The sequence below is a fragment of the Perna viridis genome, chromosome 10, assembly GCF_037379345.1.
Source record: "Perna viridis isolate PV_CMFRI_1.1 ecotype Kerala chromosome 10, ASM3737934v1, whole genome shotgun sequence".
Classification (NCBI taxonomy): domain Eukaryota; kingdom Metazoa; phylum Mollusca; class Bivalvia; order Mytilida; family Mytilidae; genus Perna; species Perna viridis.
Window position 1 is genome coordinate 32,251,576 of NC_142454.1, and position 23,126 is coordinate 32,274,701.

General features: G+C 32.6%; 1 protein-coding gene across 1 annotated transcript; it reads left to right on the plus strand.

The window, feature by feature from the left end:
* Positions 1–11: 11 nt before the first annotated feature.
* Positions 12–22,736, plus strand: LOC148605421 (uncharacterized). The gene is made up of 14 exons (XM_088549502.1): positions 12–88; positions 5,387–5,549; positions 6,203–6,272; positions 7,828–9,588; positions 10,537–10,651; positions 11,836–11,888; positions 12,348–12,411; positions 13,504–13,653; positions 15,412–15,473; positions 16,255–16,550; positions 16,731–16,860; positions 17,314–17,410; positions 18,201–18,308; positions 20,494–22,736. Exons 2-14 carry the CDS (start codon positions 5,394–5,396, stop codon positions 20,750–20,752), a joined length of 3,321 nt encoding a protein of 1,106 aa, XP_088405628.1. The 5' UTR covers positions 12–88; positions 5,387–5,393; the 3' UTR covers positions 20,753–22,736.
* Positions 22,737–23,126: the final 390 nt, after the last annotated feature.

Genomic DNA, 23,126 nt, shown 5'->3' on the forward strand with positions numbered 1-23,126 from the left:
TGATACATCAATAAGATAGATCGCCAAAGAGTTAGAGACTATTTATTTGCGGGAACTTTGAACTACACTTCCGGTCTAAAAAAAAAAGGTGAAAAACATTTAGTCTGAAGTTATTCATCTTTCGTCCACAGTCGCATATCATGCGCAAACATATTTTTGGTTAATAACAAAGTAATGCTTTAAAGTATGAAGAACCTTTACCACACCAGCCCTGATATTTAATATTCGCCAAATATATTCAATATTTCACCAAAAAAATCTGTGAGACCACATTGTCATTGCGGGCTATAGAGTATTATATAAGCCTATATTAATGTAAACATAAACAAACTGGCAGACTTACCTAACTGGCCTCAAATTGTCTATTACAGGCAAACGAGTAAAATGTTGAAGACATTAACGTGTGGGTAAAGCATAAATCTACCATTAATCTGAAAATTATAGACTGCATCATTGCATGTCATTTAACTATGAGAACTACTCAGTCATTTCTGCTACACTAAAAAAATAACCTCGGGTGCAAAAAGGAGAATTTCTTCTTGAAAAATTTGCCAGAATTGTAGTCATACGCGACCAAAAGTAGTTTTATGTACCAGGTAGTGCTAAAAAACTTTGTTAGATATCACTAGAAATAAAGGACAATAGCTCAGTCAAGAATTTTGGTGTGTAGTGAGGAGCTAGGCAAAAAAGTAAAAGTAAAAATTTCAACCAGTAAAACTATAATTTTAGAATCGGATCAGTCAAAATTCTGGACAGATTCCTCCGCTTAGTGCCTACAAGGTTTTTTTTTTGGTGTAACTAGAAAGGCTGAGGAGCTCTGATTAGTCATTTACCACTTCAGTTGAGTTTGATGCATGTCCTTTCAGGTCATTCAGTTATCTTGGCCACAGTATATTTCGTCCATACATTTTACAGAAATTTGTCTGAAAATTCATCATACTGACACTTAAGAAACTTTTCTCTAAGCAAAACACAACATTGGGATACATTAAATTTTCAGAAGTAGTAAAAATGCAGGCTAGACAATACGTTTAAAAGACTTCTATGTTATTTTAAAAAAAAAACTGTTTCCTGTTCCAAGGATCTTCATAAAACCCTTCAATCTAGGCCGAACCTGGAACAGTCGTCTGATAATTTTACAAATATTTGGATTGCCATTTGCCGTCTCCCAATTATTACTTTAGAAAAATTCTTAAAAAACTTGGCAAAATGATAAATGGCATAAAATATAATTTGTTGAATACCATGTCTGTTAACCCTCCCTCTTAGAGAAAATCTGTCATGTGGGAGACTAAAATCTCCCTCTTTCACAGTGTCTCCCATGCTGGAGATACAAATCTCCCTCATAGCAGAGATATTGCACAAATCATGTTCTAATCATTTAACGGGTCATAGTTTTCCTTTCCTCGTTTGTCTACCCCGGACTTGACTTTTTATGAGCAACTCAGTGTTTCTAGAAAAGCAGACGACGCTTACCCTACAGGTGCATCTGGTCCATGCTCCCAGTTTTTAGTGGAGTCCGAGTTGCTCATTTGCCTTAGTTACTTTGTATGTATGATTTTAGTTACGTTATGTTCTTTGTTGTGTATGTCTGTTTTCCATGTCTGGTCTTTGTCCCTGGATTACATTCTTTTGATTACCGCTATAACCTTGGTTCCCTTGATTACTCTTTCTAAATGACTTATTTAATTGATACAAATACAATGTTTATGTAACATAATTATCAACAAATAAATCCTTCTGTTGAACTAATCACTCAAATTTTTATAAAGAACCCTTAATAGATTAACGAGATTATCATAGATTTTATATCTTTGTCTAATCTTGGTACATGGATTTCTAGCAAAATTAGCCCGTTTATCAGCAAAAAAATGTTGACATGCTACATTGTAATTCTCCCTCTTAAAAAGAGTAATCAAGGGAACCAAGATTCTAGTGAAAATCAAAAGAATGTAATCCAAGGACAAAGACCAGACATGGAAAACTGACACACTAAAAAAAAAGAACATAAACTAACCAAAATAATACATACAAAGACAAAGTAAGAAAAGTAAATAAAAATGATGTCCATCTTTGAGCAGGAAAAGGTTAACAGGTGTGGAAAAGCAAACCTGATACTTTTGCTTTGGACTTGGCTTGCACTTAAAGCTATTGCCATCCTCATATTAAATTTTTCATAAATTTGTATTAAAGTAAAATAAAGATGGATCACTTTGGTAAACTTATAAAATTATAATAATAAATCAAGGATCGTTCTAGGCTTCAGCAATGTTGCAATTTTTCATATTATCTGGCAACAAAAATAACCAGTTGGTGATTTTCTTGGCACCTAGAATTGACAGGATTCAGACAGGAAGTTTGTCAGCAATGGGCATTCCTTCCAATCAACCAATTGTGTTGACACCCGGTCCGAGTTTCTTGTTTATAACCAGTTTACACTTAAGCCAATAATAAATAAGTTTTCATGGGAGGTGTCATTTTTGCATATGACTGATGGCTTTAGATCCTGGCTACACTTAGGTTACATACCACTAATTCAACCAATGAGCTTTTAGAACATACGCAAAAATAGTCATAAACTAGTTTTATTGCACTTGGGTTATGTTGCTGTGGAAAAAGTGCACGTCAGATCTACACAAGTGAGCTTGTGTTTTTTAGGGAATTATTTTCTTCATTTCTACATAAAATGGTTACTGTAACTTACTGAATTAAATATTATTTTATGAATTCTGCATAAAGACCCCATTTTGTGAAATGGAAGGGAAATCCCATTCTATTTTCAGCTCATTGTTTTCTAGGAGCCAGTGTCGCACTTATCTTCAGGGTTATTAGTGTAAACATGCAGCTTTAAGGCAATGTATAGTCTTCTTCAGTTTAAACTTAAGGTAAAAGCTTGAACTTAGTGAAATTACTGTAGCATTGTAGCCTATGGGAAGTGACATTAGTGGTTTGTAGCCTAAAAACCTGCTTTTTATGCTTCAAGAGTGAACTGGGGTACACATACATTGTATGTCATGAATGAATTGACAAATTTAACTCATCAGTGGACTTACTCTTAAAGAATCTTTTTTTTTTTTTTTTTTTTTTTTTTTGTGGAGGGGGGAGGGGGCATGTTGGCTTCAATTTCTGAAAAATTGCAACAAATATTGGCAGCTGGGATTTTTCTAGCAACAGAATTTTGGAAGGTAGCGCAGCCCCTGTATACAATGTACATCTATATATACACATAAATACACCATACACATACATTGTGTGTATATAGACATACATGTACAATTGACAAACATAAGATTGACACACAGAAAGTTTAAAAACGGCAGCAAATATACAATGTAAGTTTAAGCCGTGAAAGGGCTCAAAACAAAAAATATAAGGTGGCTAAAACGAACACATACATGTAGGGATAGTCCTTAAGGATCTGGCTAAAGTGAACGTATACATATAGGGATAGTCCTTAAGGATCTGGCTAAAACGAACGCATAGGGATGGTCCTGAAGGATCTGGCTAAAACGAATGCTTAGGGATAGTCCTGAAGGATCTGGCTAAAACTAACGCATAGGAATAGTCCTGAAGGATCTGGCTAAAACTAACACATAGGAATAGTTCTGAAGGATTGAAGCAAGGAAAAGTATTATGAACCAAAAGAATCATCACTGATGCATGATGTATATGGAAACTAGTATCTGGATACAGAACAATTATGAACATCCTTTCCAATCCCATTTACATTTTCTTTTAAAATAAGTTTCTAAAATTTCTTGAACTAAATCATTTGGAAGCTCATTCTATAGTTTAGTCACTCCATATCTCAATGAATATAGGGTGTACTTGGTGGTGTTATCTTTTTTTCAAATGGGCAGTATTGTTGTACATGTATCTAAAAGAGAAAGAACTTTCTTTTAAATTTATCTTGTAATATTAAAAAAGAATAGGTATGATGAATATGTCAAAGATACTGCAACCTTACCTGGATGAAAATGTCAGCACAAGGCCACCCATTGGTCTACAATGAACGACAAAGAAACCCTCACACCACATTGCAGGCTGCAGCTTACCCCAAAACATCAGTATACACAGGTACAACGAGGAGTTGCCCCTATTTACACAAGTAATATAAAAATAATCTAAAGGTGAAAACAAAACAATACATACAGAGGCCAGGAATTTTTTACTTTGACATGTGCGAAAAAATGTGGTGAGGTTAAAGTACTTTCTCTTGTCTTGAGTGTACAGGTCTGTGTTTATTGATAATCTTCTAATGCCATAAAACACAACCTTTCTTAAGGAGGTAGACCAAGGATAAGGGACACAACTCTTACAAATCATTGGAACGTTTGTATTCAGCACTTTACATCAATCTCATGTAGGCATCAAAGCAACTTGAACTAATTTTATTCTGTTTCAAATGAAAGCTTAATATGCTTTGGTGGAATTAAATATGATACAAACATATTACCGTTTTCGAGAGTTCCTTACCCTTGGTCTACCTCCTTAATCTCAGTACAGGTAACTTTGAGTTTTCAAGTAGAATTTAAATATATATGTACAATGTACATACAAACTGAGTTGTAAAAGATGAACCTTAAAGCCCTTTCAGGATGTATTAAAACATTTTTATTAATCCATGAAACCTTAAATGTTATTTTGAGGATATGCAAGTTTCAATCAAAATTTCTTAAGTTATAATGAAAATTTTGGTGAACATGATTTAGGATTTAGGTAGGACAGTTGGTTACAGGAATGGGTACATATGTTGCACCATAACCTGACAAACACTTGTTTCTAGCAATACTGCTTCATGTTTTATGCAATGGCCTCTAATAAAAAGTTGTCAGCAAACAGCAAACATCTGTACTACAAAACGTTTTTTTTTTTTTAACAGAAAATTTATTACACCATTAGTTTTGGAGTCAAGGTGTTGAGGATTTTTCGTTGACACTATTACACTACTGTCAACCAAAATTTTAATTTCTCTACTCTTCACAGTGGAGTTACTCATGTCCTCTACTGTGACTCCACCAAAGTAGAAACCAGGATAAAATTGTCCAATTTCAATAGTTTTCAATTTTTGTTTCTGCCCATTACAGAATTGTTATTAAACTACTAGAACCAGTAAATATATCTTGGCATAAAGACAGGAGAAGTTAATTACTAGCAATTTTTGAAATGTTGACTCCACTCAAAATATCTCCACTGTGGAGAGTGGAGAAATTAAAATTTGTGTTGACAGTAGTGTATGTTCAGCAGAGCAAAATAAACTAAAGAAAAGAAAAAATTCAGTAGTTAGGTCTGTGTCCACCATATTGCTACAAACACCTTTAAGGTTGCACTTACCATGAAGGTTTATTATTGGTATATGATAGATGATAACTACTTTTATTTTCAGATTATTAATGAGCTTATTAAGGAATACTGATCCAAACCAAGAAAATGGGGAAACCAAACCAAAATCTGTCAAAAAGGATGTTAATGTAACAGAAATGTTTCAAAAGATTGGAGCCAAACTAGGATGGTTTGAATTTAAAGATCTGGATTCAGCCTTAAAGACAGTATGTTATGTATTTAATAAAGTAATCACGTGCGGTGATATACATTTTAGCTAGTGCTTGTAAAAACTCAAGGTAGTGTGCTTGATTTGAGTGCATGAAATTTTTAATTTTAAAATTTGTACCTGGTAGTCACTGCTTCTCCATCAATCATGGGATATTTAATATGATTGACAACTGGTTGACTCAGAGTCAGAATAATGTGTCTGAGTGGAGAAGCATGACTACCTACTGGCTGTTGTCTCTGTGAGCTAGCACCATAAAAATGTAGCTCAGCATGTCAGACATGTACATAGCAGGGTCTGTTTGATTGGTAAATCAAAATGCATGAAATATCTGTAATAAGACATTAAAGCATTATCAATCAATCAATCAATAGCTCATCATTTTGTCAGCATATTGTCTCCAGACAACACTTTAGAATAATTTCTTTTATGATTGAGCTCAGTTACATTTTGTATCTACATGTATTTATTCCACTATTCTTAATTGAATTTACATGTACATAGATATATACTTGTACCAAGCTAGACTGTGATAAGAATTATTGATGATAAGAATGGTTCCCATTGTTCTGTTTTAATTGTTAGCAGATGCCAGTTTTCCTATACATTTATTGATCAATTAAACTTCATATTTATCACTTCTTTTTGTAGCTTTCAGGCAGTAGTAAAAAGAAAGGCTCAAAATCAAGAAGAAGAAGAGAATACTCTGATGATAGTCAAGGTACACCTTTTGAAATGATAGCTTGCATGGTAATAGTGTAGGTCACTATGTCTGATGTCACAGTAGCAATATTTCAAGTCAGATTCTTTATCTAAAACTGATTGTTACGATTTTTGGCTTTGCTTCTTGTCTTGCTCTCTAATTTTATAACAAGAATGAATATGGTGAATATGTTAAAGGGACAACAACTTCTCCAAGATGGAAAAAAATGTAAGCTCAAGGCCACCCATGGGTCTTCAATGCATGTGAATGATGAAGAAACCCTAACACCACAGAGCAGTTGGCAATTGGCCCCAAAACAACATTATACACATATACAGTGAAATAGTTGCCCCATAGAGTCCAGCAACATAAAAGTAAACTGAAAGTAAAAACATAACAATACATACAGGGAACAGAAATTCCTGACTTAGGATAGGCACCAAAAATGTGGCTGGCTTAAAGTTCTTTGGCATGATCACAACCCTCCCCCTTTTTAAATCTGTTTAATGTGGAAAACATATTACACAGTGACAATTAAACACAGGTAAAAATCATTGCAAACAGGTCTAGGTCCCTCGTTAAAACAGAAATAAACTGATTATACCTTACACAAATGCGCAAACAAAGGACTACTATTAGTTAACTGACAAACCAGCTCCAGGCCAGTTTAAACCTACAAAAAGTTATACCCTCACCATATGTAAAATCAATCCTGATTCTTCCCATGCCTAGGTTGTGAACCACAGTACATCATACAATAAGGACACAACCCATGACATGCTGAAAACTGCTTTTAAATATAGTGTGTTAGTTTCTATATAGACTGTAGGAGCGAATCAATGTTAATACTAAAAAAGTGCTATCTTTAACCATTTGACAACATTATCATAACCATATCTCTTAGAATTAGCCTTTTCAACAGTTAAGTTAACTTCTTGGGTGAGTATTGAGATTTCTGTGCTTTGTGAAGAATGTTATCATAAAATAAAGTTTGGGAGATGCTTGCATTACGAGTGCATCTGTATTTGAGAATGAGTTCCTTGTATTGGTTGCAAAATTTTTTAATGTACTTACGAGCTTGTGATATAGAAAACCTTGATGTAGTAATTTCTCAGTTATATAAAGATTTCGTTCATTAAAATCCAAAACATTGTTACAAAACAAGCAAATCAAATCAATTGTGATACGTAAAAACCATATGATGGTGAAAAGGGGACATCACCATCTAAAAATGGATAGTTAACTATAATGAATGAAAAGTCTTCCCTTTTAGGCCAAAATATAAAATATCCTATATTCTCATCCCCTCCTGACCCATGATATTCACCTTCCCTGAAAAAAAATTTATTGTGATTTTTTTCCCAATTTAGGTCAATTTCTTTCAAATTAACAGCATTTCACTGAAATTGATAGAAAATAAAAAATAAAATTTGTCTGCCACCCCTAATTTTTAAAAATCTTAGATGAGAACCTAGGAATTTTTTAATGGTGGCCTTATTGTGAATTTAAGTTTAAGAGTCTTTTCCTCTATTTTCTACAAGCAGAAGACAATACAGTTTTAGTTCTGTTTCAGATAATAGCAGTGAAAGGCCAAGAAGGATGATAGGAAGAAGTACAAAATCTGGACATCAGAAAACTAAATCTAAAATTTCTTTTTCCTCTGAATCACCATCACCACTAAAAGAAATCCAAAACTCCAATATAGAGACTGCTCTTCTCACTGATTCTGACCCTGAAATCCCTCTCCGTACGACACAAGCTTCTACAGATCTTACAAAAAAGACAAAGAACCATACAAAGTCTATCAATAAAGAAAACAATTCTTTATTTGAAGGGGTTAAAAAGTTACAGGGTGCAAACAACTCAGGAAAAACTAATTTCAAACAACCATATAGATGCAGCTCTTCTTCCAATGAATCAGACAATTATGACTTTGGTGCCCCTGTACAAGAGTCAACTCGTATCCACAGTCGAGATAGTATTGATACAATTCTTGATACTCCTGAAAATACTTTAAATCAGTTTGATTCCTCCAAAGATGATTCCTTTAAGCAATTAGACATCCAAAAAAAATCAAGTAAAAAGCAAGTTACTGTTGGCAGCTTTCCTCAAGTATCCTTAGTCTATAAACAGCAACAAAACAACACTGATCTTAGCTCAAAGTTGGATATAAGTGACAATGTTTTTGAAAATACTACCTCATCCCACATGTGTACCACTGCAGCGCTTGACAATTTAAGTGATACAACAGGCTGTCCCAAAAAAGTTGAAAAATTTAGAAGGTCTGTATATTATGACGCGAGTGCAGACCCAGAAATGTCTAATGAGCTGCTAAACAACTTGCATAAAGTTGAAAAGTCAAGAAAGTCTGTTTACTTTGATGCAAGGACTGGTAATTCATCTTCATCAGGATCTAGTTTTACAGAGTTGTCTCCACCTAGTAGAAAATCTTCAGACCAGAGACATGGAAATGCTATTACAGGACTTCAAACCTCTAAATCACAAAGTTCAAAACAGTTCTCTGATGACTGTGACTTGTCATCTTTTGAGGTTGTGGATATTTCAATACAAACTGATGGAATTGAAAATGAATCAAAAGAAAATGAAAAAAACTCAATACCATTGCACTATAGGGAAACAGAAAAAAATCTGCCAGGGAAAAAATCTGAAGACCATGGTTCTGACAATGAAATTGATGATTTCTCTTTACAAACTACCATAAAATTACCATCTGGTAACCATGATAATTTCAGATGTGATTGTAGATTATTAAAGGGAGACAATTCTAAAAATTCAATTGAAAATTACAGAAACTCAGATAAAATGACTGAAGCCAATGAAAGTGAAAGAGTTTGCAACCAGTTAGAGGGAAATACCCCAAGGGGAAGTAATTCATATTGTTCAGATGACTCTGGTTCCTATGTAGAGGTTCAAGATGTGTCCTTGCAAGCTAATGATTCTCTTTCTATTAACATGGAAAGCAATCCTGGGCCAGTTTCATGTCAAAGTTCAAAGAAATTGGTAACTAAGGGTGGTGAAAGGGATTTAAAAGAACATGCGGACTCAGCAAGCACTTCAGATACACACAAAGAACATTCAAGCACAAATCAGATTTGTTTGAGTTTAAGCTCAGATGAAGATGTCTATCAAGGAACAAGTGAAAAAGACATTGAGAAAGTTGTTCAGTCTATAACTAGTTCTGATGACAGTGACATTGACCATGACATTCTTGATCAGGAAAAACACTCAGAAATTATGAAACTGACAACTGTCAGTCAGAGGGTAGAGGATATTCTATCTTCCTCAGAGGATGAGAGTTCTGTCTCAACACAAGGTATTTATCATTGTTTTATTTTTTTTATTGTTACTGTTTTAGTAAGCAGAAGTTTGAATTTTTCATAGATTATTTTAAAAATTCCATCGTAAAAGACCAAACTAAATATGTGCAGAATGGAAATAAAGAAATGTTCTGCAAAAATAAATCTTTAAAATTTAATATTTTTTCAACTTCAATCAAAAGATTAGCATACAGAGCACTTTACATTTTGGTATGTACATGCATTTCAATATTTGTTGAATAGACGATTTTCACATTTGCCATTTACATTGAACCTGGGTTAAACTGGCTGGGTTATGGTTTTATACTAGACAAAGAAAGGATATCTGATTTGAAGGCTACAAGAACAGTTAAAGTTGTGTTGAAATACATCTCCAAACATAAAAATATCAGAAATTTTTATATTTATAAGTTTTTTGTAATAATTAAATCAAATTTTGGTCTCTTGGCTCCCATTGCAATGTCTCAGATCTTAGGCCTTTTTACTTCAGCTGACCTCGATCTAAATGAAGAACTTTTCCTGAATGGAAGTGAATGTAAAAGTTGTATATTTTGCTTTGGTTTTACCAAGGAATTTTGCTTTAGAGGGATTCTTAGGGTATTGTCTCTAAAATTTAAGATTGATGTCAATATCCATTTAGTGGTAAAATAAATATTGATGTTAAAGATAATAATTGTTCATCTTCATATTTTGCCTTTTTCCATGCTGATTCAATCATGTGTCATTGAAACTTTTATAGCATCAAGAGAATGAAAGCAAATCAATAATTATCAGGCCCTGATTTCTTTTTTCAAATATTTGAAGTTGACTTTTTCCTGATATTCTTTCTTAATGAAAATTTCTACTAATCAGTTTGCTTGAAGCTGAATTTGATTTTTTTGAACTGGGCCCTAGGAATTGAGATTGAAATGAGATAATGCTTTTTTCATATTCTCATTGTAAAGCTTCTAAGAAGACAGGAGACTGCAATGACAGTGCAGGCAAAGTGTTGAGTTATACTTCTAGAAGTAAGCTGGGAAAAAATCTGTCATTTAACAAAAGTGAACAATCTGGGTGGAGGTTTGTTGTTAAAACTTATCTTACAAAATAGATTCATGTAAACTTTTAGCTAATTTGTTTATTTCAATGCTGATATCCATTTTGAGATTGTATTACCATATAAAGGTGTGTATAATCTGCATCATTTTGTCAGGAAAATGAGTTTGCTAAATACGAAGAGAAATCAAAGGAACCTATATTTTAGCTGTAATAAAAAGATTAAATCATATGGCAGGTGTAAAATTTAGGGATTTTTCTAGCAAAATAGAATACAAAAAATTTTGGTAGATGTTAAGCGGTGCACTAAGTACTTAAGCCCAGAGTGACTATTTCGTGGTTTTGTTTTGTTTTTTTTTTTTTTTTTTGCATTTTTAGCCAATCCACTGAAATACACCAAAATTACCTGCTATAAGGTAAAGACTAAACATGGAAAATAGACACACATAACAAAGAGCACAAAATAACCAAAATAACACATACCAGTGTTTTAGGATTCCTATTTCCCGTTACCTGGAGCAAGTGAAATTTGGGTCAGTGAAAGTTACATACTTAGTTACACTTTCCCGTGGCAAGTTGAAAACTTCATATGCTGTAAGGATTTGTTTTGTTAGGAAAGCAGGCATTGACTGTGGGAAAGTTGATTTTATATGGATTTCCCCTGAGGAAATCTCGATTTCTGAAAAATCCTAGAAAACTGACATACATGTACAAAGAAACAAAATTAATTATTAACCAGGACTTCACCTAAAACTGGGAGCATGAACCAGGTGCACCAGTGGGGTACGTATCATCTGCTTTTCTACAGTCACCCATGGGATTGTATGTAATTTCTATAATTAAAAAAAAAGTGACGATTATGGAACTATCATAATATTTTGAATTTGAGTAATCATATTTGACAAAATGAGATGTGTCAACTTCTATGACACATGGGTATTGCTTCAATAATTGAATTAGGTGCACTTCTGCAAAGTGACAGATGAGGTCTGGCAAAATTTTCGCACCCTTGAATGTGTGTTTTTATTTTTCATCTTAAGTATTTAAATTTTACTCTTATCACATGGAAAACAAATGTTTTGTTGAACTGTTGTATAAATTAACTCTTCATGTGTATTACAACTTGCATTTATTGTTAAAATATTCACTCTGAAAGGTATGGGTTTTTGACTTTGTCATGTGTTGATATTATTATAATTGTGTTTCAGAAAACCAAAACATTACAGTGATTCTAGTGGGGATGAAGAAGAGTTAGAAAGCTGTAAGTTCATCAAAAACCCAAGACTCATTCACAAATGCATGAGAATCATATAAACTACAACTTATGATTATAAAAAAACAGTAATCATGTGTTTTACCTGAACATATGATAATCATATGCTATCAAGTCAAGTTTTACAAATGATAAATCATTTGAAAAGATTAAAAGTTGAAATTTTGTGTTTGCTAAATAGAAATTTTGAACGTTTACATCCTCCTCCAATGTTGATAAAATAAAAATGCCATCAATAAGAGGGGGGCATATATTTTTTAGAATAGCCTTGAGCAATTGATTTCGAGTTTGGTATTCCTTCTTCCGAAAAACTAAATGATACTCATATATAGTAATTAATTTGCCTATAATTATGTCATTGATGAATTTCTTTTTTTTGTGCTAGGTTATTGTATATATGCTGTTTGGTTAAAATGATTTGATTTGATGTTGATGTTGTTCCTTTAGTTTTTCAGAAGATGAGGACAAAATCACAAGTCGAGGAAGAAAAACAAGAAGATTCAGATGATGGGTATAGCAGATACATGTCATTCAGAACCTAATCTAGACATCAATGACAAGGAGAAGTTTTAGTAAACTGTTTGAAAGATAACAACACTGACATTTCTATTACAAAAATTTCTCCCTGACAGTCCCTATCAAGGACAAATGGGAGAAAAGAGTGAAAACAAGTTTTTGCTCATTTCTCCCTCTTGATTAGGCCCTGTTCTTTGTGTAGTGAATTACCAAATTTTGGCTAGTACATGAAGCAAAGGAGATTTAGTAGCACCCATACTTATTGATTTCCTCTTGAAATAAGAGTTCTATTTAGAAATTAAGGGGGTACATCTAGGGTATGGGACACAACTCTTACAAATCATTGGAACATTTGTATTCAGTATTTTACTTCGGTCTCATGTAAGCATTAAAGTAACTTGGACTGATTTCATTCTGTTTCTAATGAAAGCTTCATAGGCTTTGACGAATTGAATATGATACAAACATATCATTGATTTCAAGAGTTATGTCCCTTACCCTAGGTCTACCTCCTTAAGGGGATTCCTGAATTTTAGTCATAGTTTCTTGTTGTCTGTCTGATATCTCTCGGTTGTATATTGGAATTACCTGTAATATCATTTATAGGTTTTGGATATGTTCTATTGAAAAGTGATGTATATGCATGGTCCATGTTTTTTGAGCTTTTGTTTGTTTGTTTGTTTGGTTTTTTTTTTGGGTTTTTTTTGTGTTTTTTTATACTATTATTATTTTTGTGTGTGGGGGGGGGGGGTCAGCTAAATAGTCAGATATGTGCATATGCTCTAAGGCATTATTCAGCTTGATGTTTGTTACAATACTATCAGCACCTAAACTCCTCCAACATACCTTATTGGGTCACATAGACTTCTATGCTGTGTTAGATCAATAATTTGAGATTTGCAAAGGGGCAATACCACCAAGGCTAATCTCTGCATGAGGTGATAGAGAGGGTATTAATCCTTTAAGGACAGTTTTAATAGACACATGTATATACCAGTAATTATAGGTTTGATAAAGTGGGCATTTATATCCATTCCCATGGTTTGTAGTCCAGACTGTATTTGTACATGTTTTATTTTAATTACAGTATGGAGAATTTCATTGTTGATGATTTGGAAGTAAGCATCAGTGATTTTGACAGTGAAGAAGATGAAGATGAAATCTTAATTAATTCAGAACAGATATGTATTAGTAGTGATGATGAATTCCTCACACCTGCAAAAACAAGACATAAAAGGTATAATAACATGTCAATCATAAAGGCAGTGACTTGGCATTTTGATTTAGATACATTGAAACCTGTCTACAGTGAACCCTGAATAATCCTAAAACCCATCTAAACCATACACTTATGAAAAACTTTTCTTCTTGAATGAAATGCATATTTTATCTGGATAAATCGAAGACCTGTCTTGAATAATTCAATTTTTTTTTTTAAAGTCCAAAATGGGTACAGGTTTACAGATTTCACTATACTTTGTATACCATACTGTTGTTCCTGTATACAACATTTATCTGACCATAACAACTTGTAAATCAGAAGCCGTTGATTTTTTTAAATACAAAGCTTCATCTGGGCATATTTGTAGATTGTGTTTTTGTACTCGTATGACTTCTACTTCCTTTTTGCCATATTCGAATTTTCCTCCTAAGGTGATAATACAAAAAATTGTTCGTCACATTTTTCTTGGCTACTATTTATCACAGGTTGCTGATTTCCTACAGGGATGTTGTATGGTGGGATGCATTTTTGTACTTGTACGATATCTACTTCCTGCTTGCCAAAAAAAAAAAAAAACATGAATTTTCCTTACGTTGTGATTGAAAGAGGGGTATCACTAGTGAAACTTTAAAAATCTGTTCCAGTTTACAGGATAGTCTTCTTTCATGGTACATATATTAAGTTTTAAAGTATTAGTTTGTCTTTTATAACAGCTGTCAGACCAAGAATGATATTATGGAATATTTCAATATTGTGTTGTCATTTCCATTTGTCCATCACACAGTTTGTCGGTGCAACTCTTCTGAAACTACTGAGCAGATTTTCATGAAATTTAGTAGCTAGTTAGGGCACCATATGTAGGTATGCAATTTTGATTCTTGAATTTAGTGGGATGAGCACAAAGAAGGTCATCATAGTACTTTAGGTAAGGGTAACAGGTATTTTTTCACAGCTGCATCACAAGGATTTTTGTCTTTGCTTTTGTAATTTTATTTTAATTATAAATGTCATATAAACAGCTTAATCATGGTTTGACACATGCTCCAAGTTGTTAAACTTTACTGACAATTAGTTGCTTTTCCTCAAAGTTTGTAATATATTAAACTAGGATAAAGCTATTCGTTTTGAAAATAAAGCTATTGCAAGTTCTCCATTGAAGGATTTATTGCTTTGCTGTTAATAAAATATTGAGCTCCAATTTTTTGTGGAGAGTTTTTGGTGTACTGGTTTTATGTTCAAAGATTATTAATTTAAATTTAAAGAAAAAAAAACATGAGAATGTCAGGTTTTCACACTATTTATTTTTTTGTTATATATTAGTTGGGTTTAATTTTGTAGGCAAGCAGTAAGATTTGGATTTATTATATAGAAAGCTGTGATTTACCGATTGTTCCCAGTGTAATTTTTTTGGATAATTCACACTGTGAAATAAATTCGGTAATTTCACTCTTGCGCTTTCTGCCGCCAAAATGTCACAACACAAATATCAATCCGCCGTTCACAAAATTTTAAATTTGTGTTGAAAATAACTATGAATAATGGAGGAAATCTATATAATAAATAGTATAATCAATTGGTTATTGTGAATTACTGAAATCTTATCACTCGTGCCAAGAACACTAAGATTTAACTCGTGCACGGAACAAGTTACATCTAGGCATTCTTTGGCACTCGTTACTATATTTTGATTATTCACTCTTTCCAATTAATTATCCTATTATTCTTTCTTAGTTTCAAATTTTCTAGTACAATACAAATGATAATTAATTTCAGATATACCCAATCAATAGAAGTTCTCACCTCTGACACAGAAAGTTCTGACGATGATTTACCAGGTAGGAATAACATTAATTAGCCACTGCAGTTATATCTGTCTTAAATGATACTTCGTGCATACAGAATTGTTACTTTTAAGGAAGTAGACCTAGGCTAGGGGGCATAACTATGACAAATCATTAGAACGTTTGTAAAGCATTTTACATCAATTTCATGTAACTTGGATTAATTTCATTCTGTTTCAAATGAAAGCATGATAGGCTTTGAGGAAATTGAATATGATACAAACATATCACTGATTTCAAGAGTTATGTCCCTTACCCTAGGTCTACCTTCCTAAATGTTTGTTTCTTTTATGGAGATACTTGGTTTTTACAGGTTAAATTTGCATTGATACTGAAATTTTGGAAAGATACAATATTTGGATTTGGCTTAGACATGTTTCAATGTATTTTTTAAGTTTTTTTTTTTTTTTTGTTTTTTTATTATTTTTTTTATTGAATTTAACTACAACCTGTATATTGTTCTGCCTCGTCGTTACAAAGCATGTCATGGAAACATGAACAAAAAGGAAACAAAAATATAATTATTCCTTATCATTCTATTTTAGTATCAAAGTTTAACAAGGACTCATTGATGACTTCATAGTCATATAACAAAATTTTCTCCTTAAGATGATAAATGAAATTTCTTATCCAAATAGAAAGCGTGTTACTTCTGAAATGAAATTATTAGTGATTTTGAAATAACAAGTGAAAAATTCAGATTTACTTCATGTTATTTTTCCATGTGCATAGCTTGATAATAAAAGGAGAGTTTTCAGTTTGTATAAAATTTCAGAACTTAAGGAAACAAAACCAAGGAGAACACCAATGAAAATTCCGAAGGTCTACAAAGTATCTGTTAGGCCTGCAGAGATAACTAAAACTCCAAACAGGGCACCAGTAAAAGAAACCCCTAAGAAACCAGTGGATGTTTGTAGGCAGTATTCCTTCCTGAAGTCACTCAGCCATGGCTTGCCAATGGAAAGATGTGATTCTGTTGCTCTCAGATTTGTGAAAAATTTTGCCAAGATGAGAGAAGAACTTACAGTCAAGCTGTTCAAGATATATAATGAAACAGTTTTTGATAATAAGGTAAGTCTTCAAATTTGTAGGGAAAAATTCAGTATGGAGGAAAAAGAGTCACAACATGTGAAAGAAACCTATGTAATTTGTATGAACTGAATCTTAGTACCTACAAGATTTAGTGTTGTAAATGTATCTGGAATAGAGTTTGCCTTGAAAATTGTGTTGTCACATTTTATGTGGTTTCAGTTACCAGTAAACCTGTCCATAACGTGGAATAAGAGACTCCTGAAGACAGCAGGATATTGTAGGTACAAGAAATCTAGGGATACTACATCAGCCAATGTGGAACTGTCTGTCAAAGTCTGTGATTCTGCAGGTAATATTATTTTTAGATACAAAAATACTATAGATATTGCAAATTTTGATGTGCTGTGTCTCAATTAGTTATCTATCAACAGCAGTATTAAAACCAAATACTTAAGAAAGTCAAGATCCAAAAAAAATGTCTTTATGCATGCAAATTTTTCTCACATGATTTTCACAAGAATTTCAAGTGAAATTTGAGTGAACCAACACTTCAGATGAAATTCATTTGAGCTTACAGATATTGAATTATTAGGGACTTTTTTAGTATCTGAGTGTAGTATGAGTTTATTTTACATTTGATTTCACTGATCTTTTTTTTTTACAAATTTGCAGGTCTTTTTTAACTGACTATAGCTATTTGTAGAAAGTAGAATGTATCCAGGTTTATAAATGATACAATGCTTCACTCTGTTAACTGTACTGTCATATTTGATTGTGATATTTGTTTTGTTGGTATTTTTAGAGAGAACTAGAGACACTCTGATACATGAATTATGCCATGCTGCAGTTTGGTTACTGAATGGTGTCAATGATGGTCATGGACCGTACTGGAAGTATTGGTAAATACACTAATGTGATATATTTATACCACACTCACTGAGTGCATGGTATATTGGAATCTACTTGTCTGGCTATCATCCTTTCGTCTGAATATCTTCATAATAATCTCTGCTCCCATATGATGGATTGATTCAAATTTGGTGTGTGGATTCATCTAGATTGGGCATATGTTATAAATGATTTTTGGTGCAGTATGGTATCAACTTCCTTTTTCGTGGAACTTAGCTATTGTTCATTACATGGAATGATTGAGAAAATTTTCGTTACAAAAAATATTGTGTCAAATTTGTTGTATGGCTTTATATATATGGGCACATGTTGGATTTTGGGTGCTGGCCAAGAGCAACTTCCAGTATAAGTGAGGGTATGTGTAGTAGACAACACATGCATCTTAGTGTTAACGCTTAACTCCAATGCAGTTGGTTCTGTAGTCGGGTGGCAGCATGCTTGCCTTGAATGTGCTTGATATGCCAAGTTGCCTACCTGTGGGCTGTTGCTTCTGGAGCAAACACATTATAAATCTGACTCTGTGTGACCAACTAGTACAAAGTGTGGTCTGTTCCATTGTTCAGATGTTCTTGTCATGAAATGCATGAAATTTCTTCTATAGGATGTAAAACTATAAATATAATTAATCATTCAATTATTTACCCCTGTAGACCAGTTGAGTTTTTTTGTTTTTTTTTTTGGGGGGGGGGATTACATCTCATACTTGTTAACATCAAGCTTAGGTCTGATAAATCTTTTTTTACCTTCCATTAATTTGTCTTTATATTCATTATATTTCAGGGCAAGAAAGGCCAACAAAACTCACCCAGAACTGCCTGTTGTTTCTCGATGCCATAGTTATAAGATAGAGACAAAATACAAGTACCAGTGTGAAAACTGCAAATATGAGTAAGTTTGATATACCTGTAATCAATCACAATTATCTCCACCATCAATGGATGGATTGATTTAAAATTCTTTTTATAGATAAGGCATACGTTGTAAACAATCTGCATTGCTGTCCAATATCAACTTCCTGTTTCTTGGGACTTTTTGCGCCATTTTTCTCTATTGCATATGGAATAATAGAGAAAATTTTAATCACAAAAATATCAGCTGCCAGTGAGTGGATTGATTTTGAATTTGGTGGCTTAAATTATGCTCGTACTTTAAACCCCAATAATCAATCATGTGGCTTAAATTAGATGCAATGTGTATTGCAAGTAATTTGGGTTGCTGTCCGATATCAACTTTCTGTTTCTTTGGACTTATTGGGCCAATATCTTGCATGATAATATGTGCAACTTCATATTTTCATTAAAATTGGCTTAATGTATTAACTTTTTAACAATTATGGTCTTATCTAAAAATTTGGATTTCAGATTCCTTTTTAAATATCTGAAAGGATAAAAATTGAGTTGGGGTTAAAATTTACTATCAAGAGTAAAATGTCCTGGAATGTTTTGCATCCTAAATGATTAAAATGTATTTGTCCTGCATTACAAATGGAGGATTCTGGACCTTGGACCACCCCTAATTTGATCTCCTTATGAAGGTAGACCTAGGGTAAGGGACACAACTCTTACAAATAATTGGAACATTTGTACAGTCGACTCCACTTAATCGCAAATTGCTTTATTGCATATTTCGGTTATTAGCATAATTGTCTCCTGCACAAAACCATTTCCTATTATTCTATTAGGGAAAAAATCGCTTATTTGCATAGGCCTTGCAGGTGCATTTTGGTTTATTGCATAGAGAATTTTGCCAGTGATAAGTATGAAGGTAAAATGTTACCTTGTTATCATATTGTTTGAACCGGAAATGGCAGTATTTTATTTACAAATTAGTACGAGTTAATCAGGTAAATAATAAAATATGTTTCTTTTTGCTAATACAGCTGTTATTTTGTCAACATGTCATGGCCAGTCATAATTATTTTGTTAAATAAAGTATGAATGAAAGAAGTGTTTTCGTATTTACATTATCAGTTTGTGTAGATGCTCATCCAGGTAAAGACAGGTTTTCCCAAATTGTATTTTAAGCCTTTGGGTCATAAATATGTCAATCATAGATATTGTTGTAAAAACTAGATTATCATCAATCAGGAGGTGTTAATAATGGATTAAAAACATAATGGACATAAAAGACAATTTAAATGATTTCTAATTACATTAAAATAAACAAGCACCTAGTTGAACAATGATTTCTGACGACATGCCAAACATCAACTGATGTGAACACTTATAATGCGGCTTGGGGTATTTTTTGTCCGTTTTTAAATTCTTCAGACTGCAAATGATTATCAATGTAAATTTAATTTTCTTAAATGAGCTGAAGAGTTTTTAGTGAGCTTGGGTTACTAGGCATAAATATCAACCGAAAATTAAAAGTCATCATTCATTCAATGTCTAAGCAAAAGCATAATGATCTCACACTTGTTGACGAGTATGAAGTTATAAAACGGCAAACATTGATGAATATTACACTGAATCCTGGCTGAAATATGAAATATGAGATTTTCTTTCGTAGAAAGGTCAGAAAATTACTTGACTATCTATAGATGAGAAACATGTGGTTTTACTTATAAATACACACAATGTAAAGAAGGTCAATGAACAAGACAAACACAATATATATTATTATTTATTGATAAAAGAACAATACAATGAGAAGGTCTATAACAAATAAATACCAGATCAGAAATGTTGAACAATGATATCCCTGGTTGATCCACAGTATCGTTGTCTTACCTGAACTCACACTTCCAGTAAAATCGTAATTTCGGTTATAAGAATAGCCCGGTTATTTGCATAATTTTTACTGGCAAATAGGCTATGCAAATAAGCGGAATCCACTGTATTCAGCATTTTACATCAATCTCATGTAAACAGCAAAGTAACTTGGACTGATTTAATTCTGTTTCAAATGAAAACTTGATAGGCTTAGGTGAAATTGAATATAATACAAACATACAAACATATCACTGATTTCAAGAGTTATTTCCCTTACCCAATGTATTCCTCCTTAATAAGTCAGATGTTGCATCATATTTTCTGAGCCTTTCTAATTTGACACTGTATTTTTTTTTTAGAATTGGCAGACATTCAAAATCTCTGAACACAGAAAGATTTGTGTGTGGGAAATGCCAAAGGAAGTTCATCCTCCTTGACAAGACAGGAAGACCAGTCCATGGTGCTACCAACAAGGATGGGACAGCTAAAACTCCAAATAAATTTGCACTCTTTGTGAAAGAAAATTACAAAGAAGTCAAAAATCGAGACAAATCACTGAAGCATGCAGAGGTCATGAGTGTTCTGAGTAAAGAATTTGCTAAACAGAAGCTCAGCTGACATTAAAAAATGTTGATAGTTTCTACAAAATTCTTAAATAATTTACTGTGAAAAAACTATTGTTCATGGGGTACCAATTTTTGTGGTTTTTGTGGTTGAAGCAGACCACGAAATTTGGTTCCCAACGAAATGGAGATTCTCATTGATGTCTTTACTGAAAACCTCAAAACCACAAATCCAAGAATCCACAAACTTATGTATCTTCCCTAATCCATGAAAATTGGAATCCACGAATTAAAGTTCTTTCACTGTAGTATGATAAATGCATAAGAATCAGGATTTTTTCAACCAATTTTGGATACAATTTGCTATTAATATAACATATTGAAAATAAGTTTTCAATTTTACAGTATAAAATTTCATAAGGAATTTATTAGTTTATACCAGTTCCTACCCTGTTATTGAATGGAATTTTTTAACTAACCACTGAAATGACTTATTGGCATATTTTTGTGTTTAATAAAAAAAAAAGTTAAATTAACTAAACCCAGACAAAAATATTGATGAGCTGTTATTTGACATTTCTGTGAAATAAGGATGTTTGCAGATGTTTTTTTCTTTTTATTTATTCAGACATATAAGCCACATGCTTCAACAAATTAGATGTTTAGTCAAAATTTGTCAAAGTCGTTGAAGCTTATGGCCAAAATCTTCTCCTGAGATAATTGTAATGTAATAAAGTGTTTTCTTCATTTTGGCAGAATTTACACATTTTGCCTCCATTTTTGCACGAAGATTTCCATGTTATGTGCAGATGAACTGCAAAAATGTTTTTTGTCGATAAAATAAGCAAACAGTTTACTTAATATTATGCAATATCCATACAGATTTGACTGTATATAAAGTTTTTTTTTTTTTTTTTTGATTTCTGGACCATGTTTGATATAAACCAGACTTGCTCCTTTTCCATTTGAAGTTCATTATGACAAAATGGTTACACTGTACTGAATACTTATGTTATTTAGAGGGCACTATCCGTCAATTTGATGTCTTAAGAACTACATGTATTATAAAGTGGCGTTTGTAATAATTTTGTCCTTTTATACATGTACATGTTTTTACATATCATGTGTTAATGACAAGGGACTAGATTCATAAATACCAGTTTTTGGTCTGTCATAAGGTTGAAAACTATTTCTGAAATGTTGTATTTTCATATTTTATAGTTAAAATGATAACTGCATATTTTTGTGCAGATTTGTTGGCTCCTAATTATGTCGGAATATCATCACAAACTATTTCCTTTATTAAATAAAGTGGCAGATCCAGATATCAAAGAAATAATTTCGATAGTCCATTTTTTTTTCACTGGAAAAATGTGACAAAATGTGCTTTTTATTCACTTGCCTTAATGATAGTGTTCATTAACAAATTTGTATAATTATTTATTAAACCCTATTGCTTTCTGAGTGTTTTTTCAATATTTAAATATAAAAGTTAACATTATAGAAAATTTTCAGTTTTATAATGGATGAACCACAAAATTTGGTTACCAACGAAAAGGAGATTTTCATTGATGTGTACACAGAAAACCTCAATGCCATGATTTCAAGAATCCATGAACTTGTATTTCATCCCTAATCACCAAAAATTGGTATCCATGAATAAAAGTAACTTAAAATACAACTTCATTTTTTTTTTAAATATTTTTGCAATATTTTACATTTTAAGGCTGATTTTCATGTTTATTGAACCTACTACTTTGTTATTGGGCTGGACTGAATTTATAAAGTACACTTTTTTACTAATTGTAGAAATTCTTCAATGGCTACTCAGTAAGTCTCAATGACCCAGTCATGTGCACTTGGGAAAGCTTCTCTCTTTTTTCACCATTTGTTTTTGCTTTATTTCATAGTTGTGCCCAAAAATAAGTAAGGTATCCATATATCTTCTATTAACAAGTGTTTTTTTAAATAACTTTTACATGTGTTTGAAATTTTGTATACTCTTAATAAATAAACATTTTGTTTACTATGAAATGAAACCAGCCACTACTTATGTGTCAACTATATCCCACACCCAAATAAAAATGGGCAGGTTGGGGTTGGCACCCCTCCTTTTTACTGAAAAATTAGTCATTTTCATGTGTAAAATTGACAAAAAATGGAAAATAATGTCCTAGCCCGCCTCCCTTTTTTTTCGAGAAACCCTGGCTAGCACCCCTCCTTTTCAAAGTGTTTGGATCCACCTCTGAATACTATTTTACATATAATGGTATACCTCAGTCTGGACTAACTTGACTTAAGACTTATTTACTCCCATGTGAAGCATAGATCACCGACAATTCCTATCCATCTCACTTTGTACTGTGCTAGTTGGTATATGGTGTTCTAGCTGAGCCCACTTTCATTCATATCTATATCAAGAACCTATA

Bases quoted from the DNA above. Each gene is read 5' to 3' on its own strand.
- LOC148605421 (XM_088549502.1), top strand. From the start codon at position 5,394: ATGAGCTTATTAAGGAATACTGATCCAAACCAAGAAAATGGGGAAACC. The intron at 13,654-15,411 runs GTATAATAACAT...AATTAATTTCAG, and splicing joins GCAAAAACAAGACATAAAAG to ATATACCCAATCAATAGAAG. The intron at 16,861-17,313 runs GTAATATTATTT...TGGTATTTTTAG, and splicing joins CAAAGTCTGTGATTCTGCAG to AGAGAACTAGAGACACTCTG.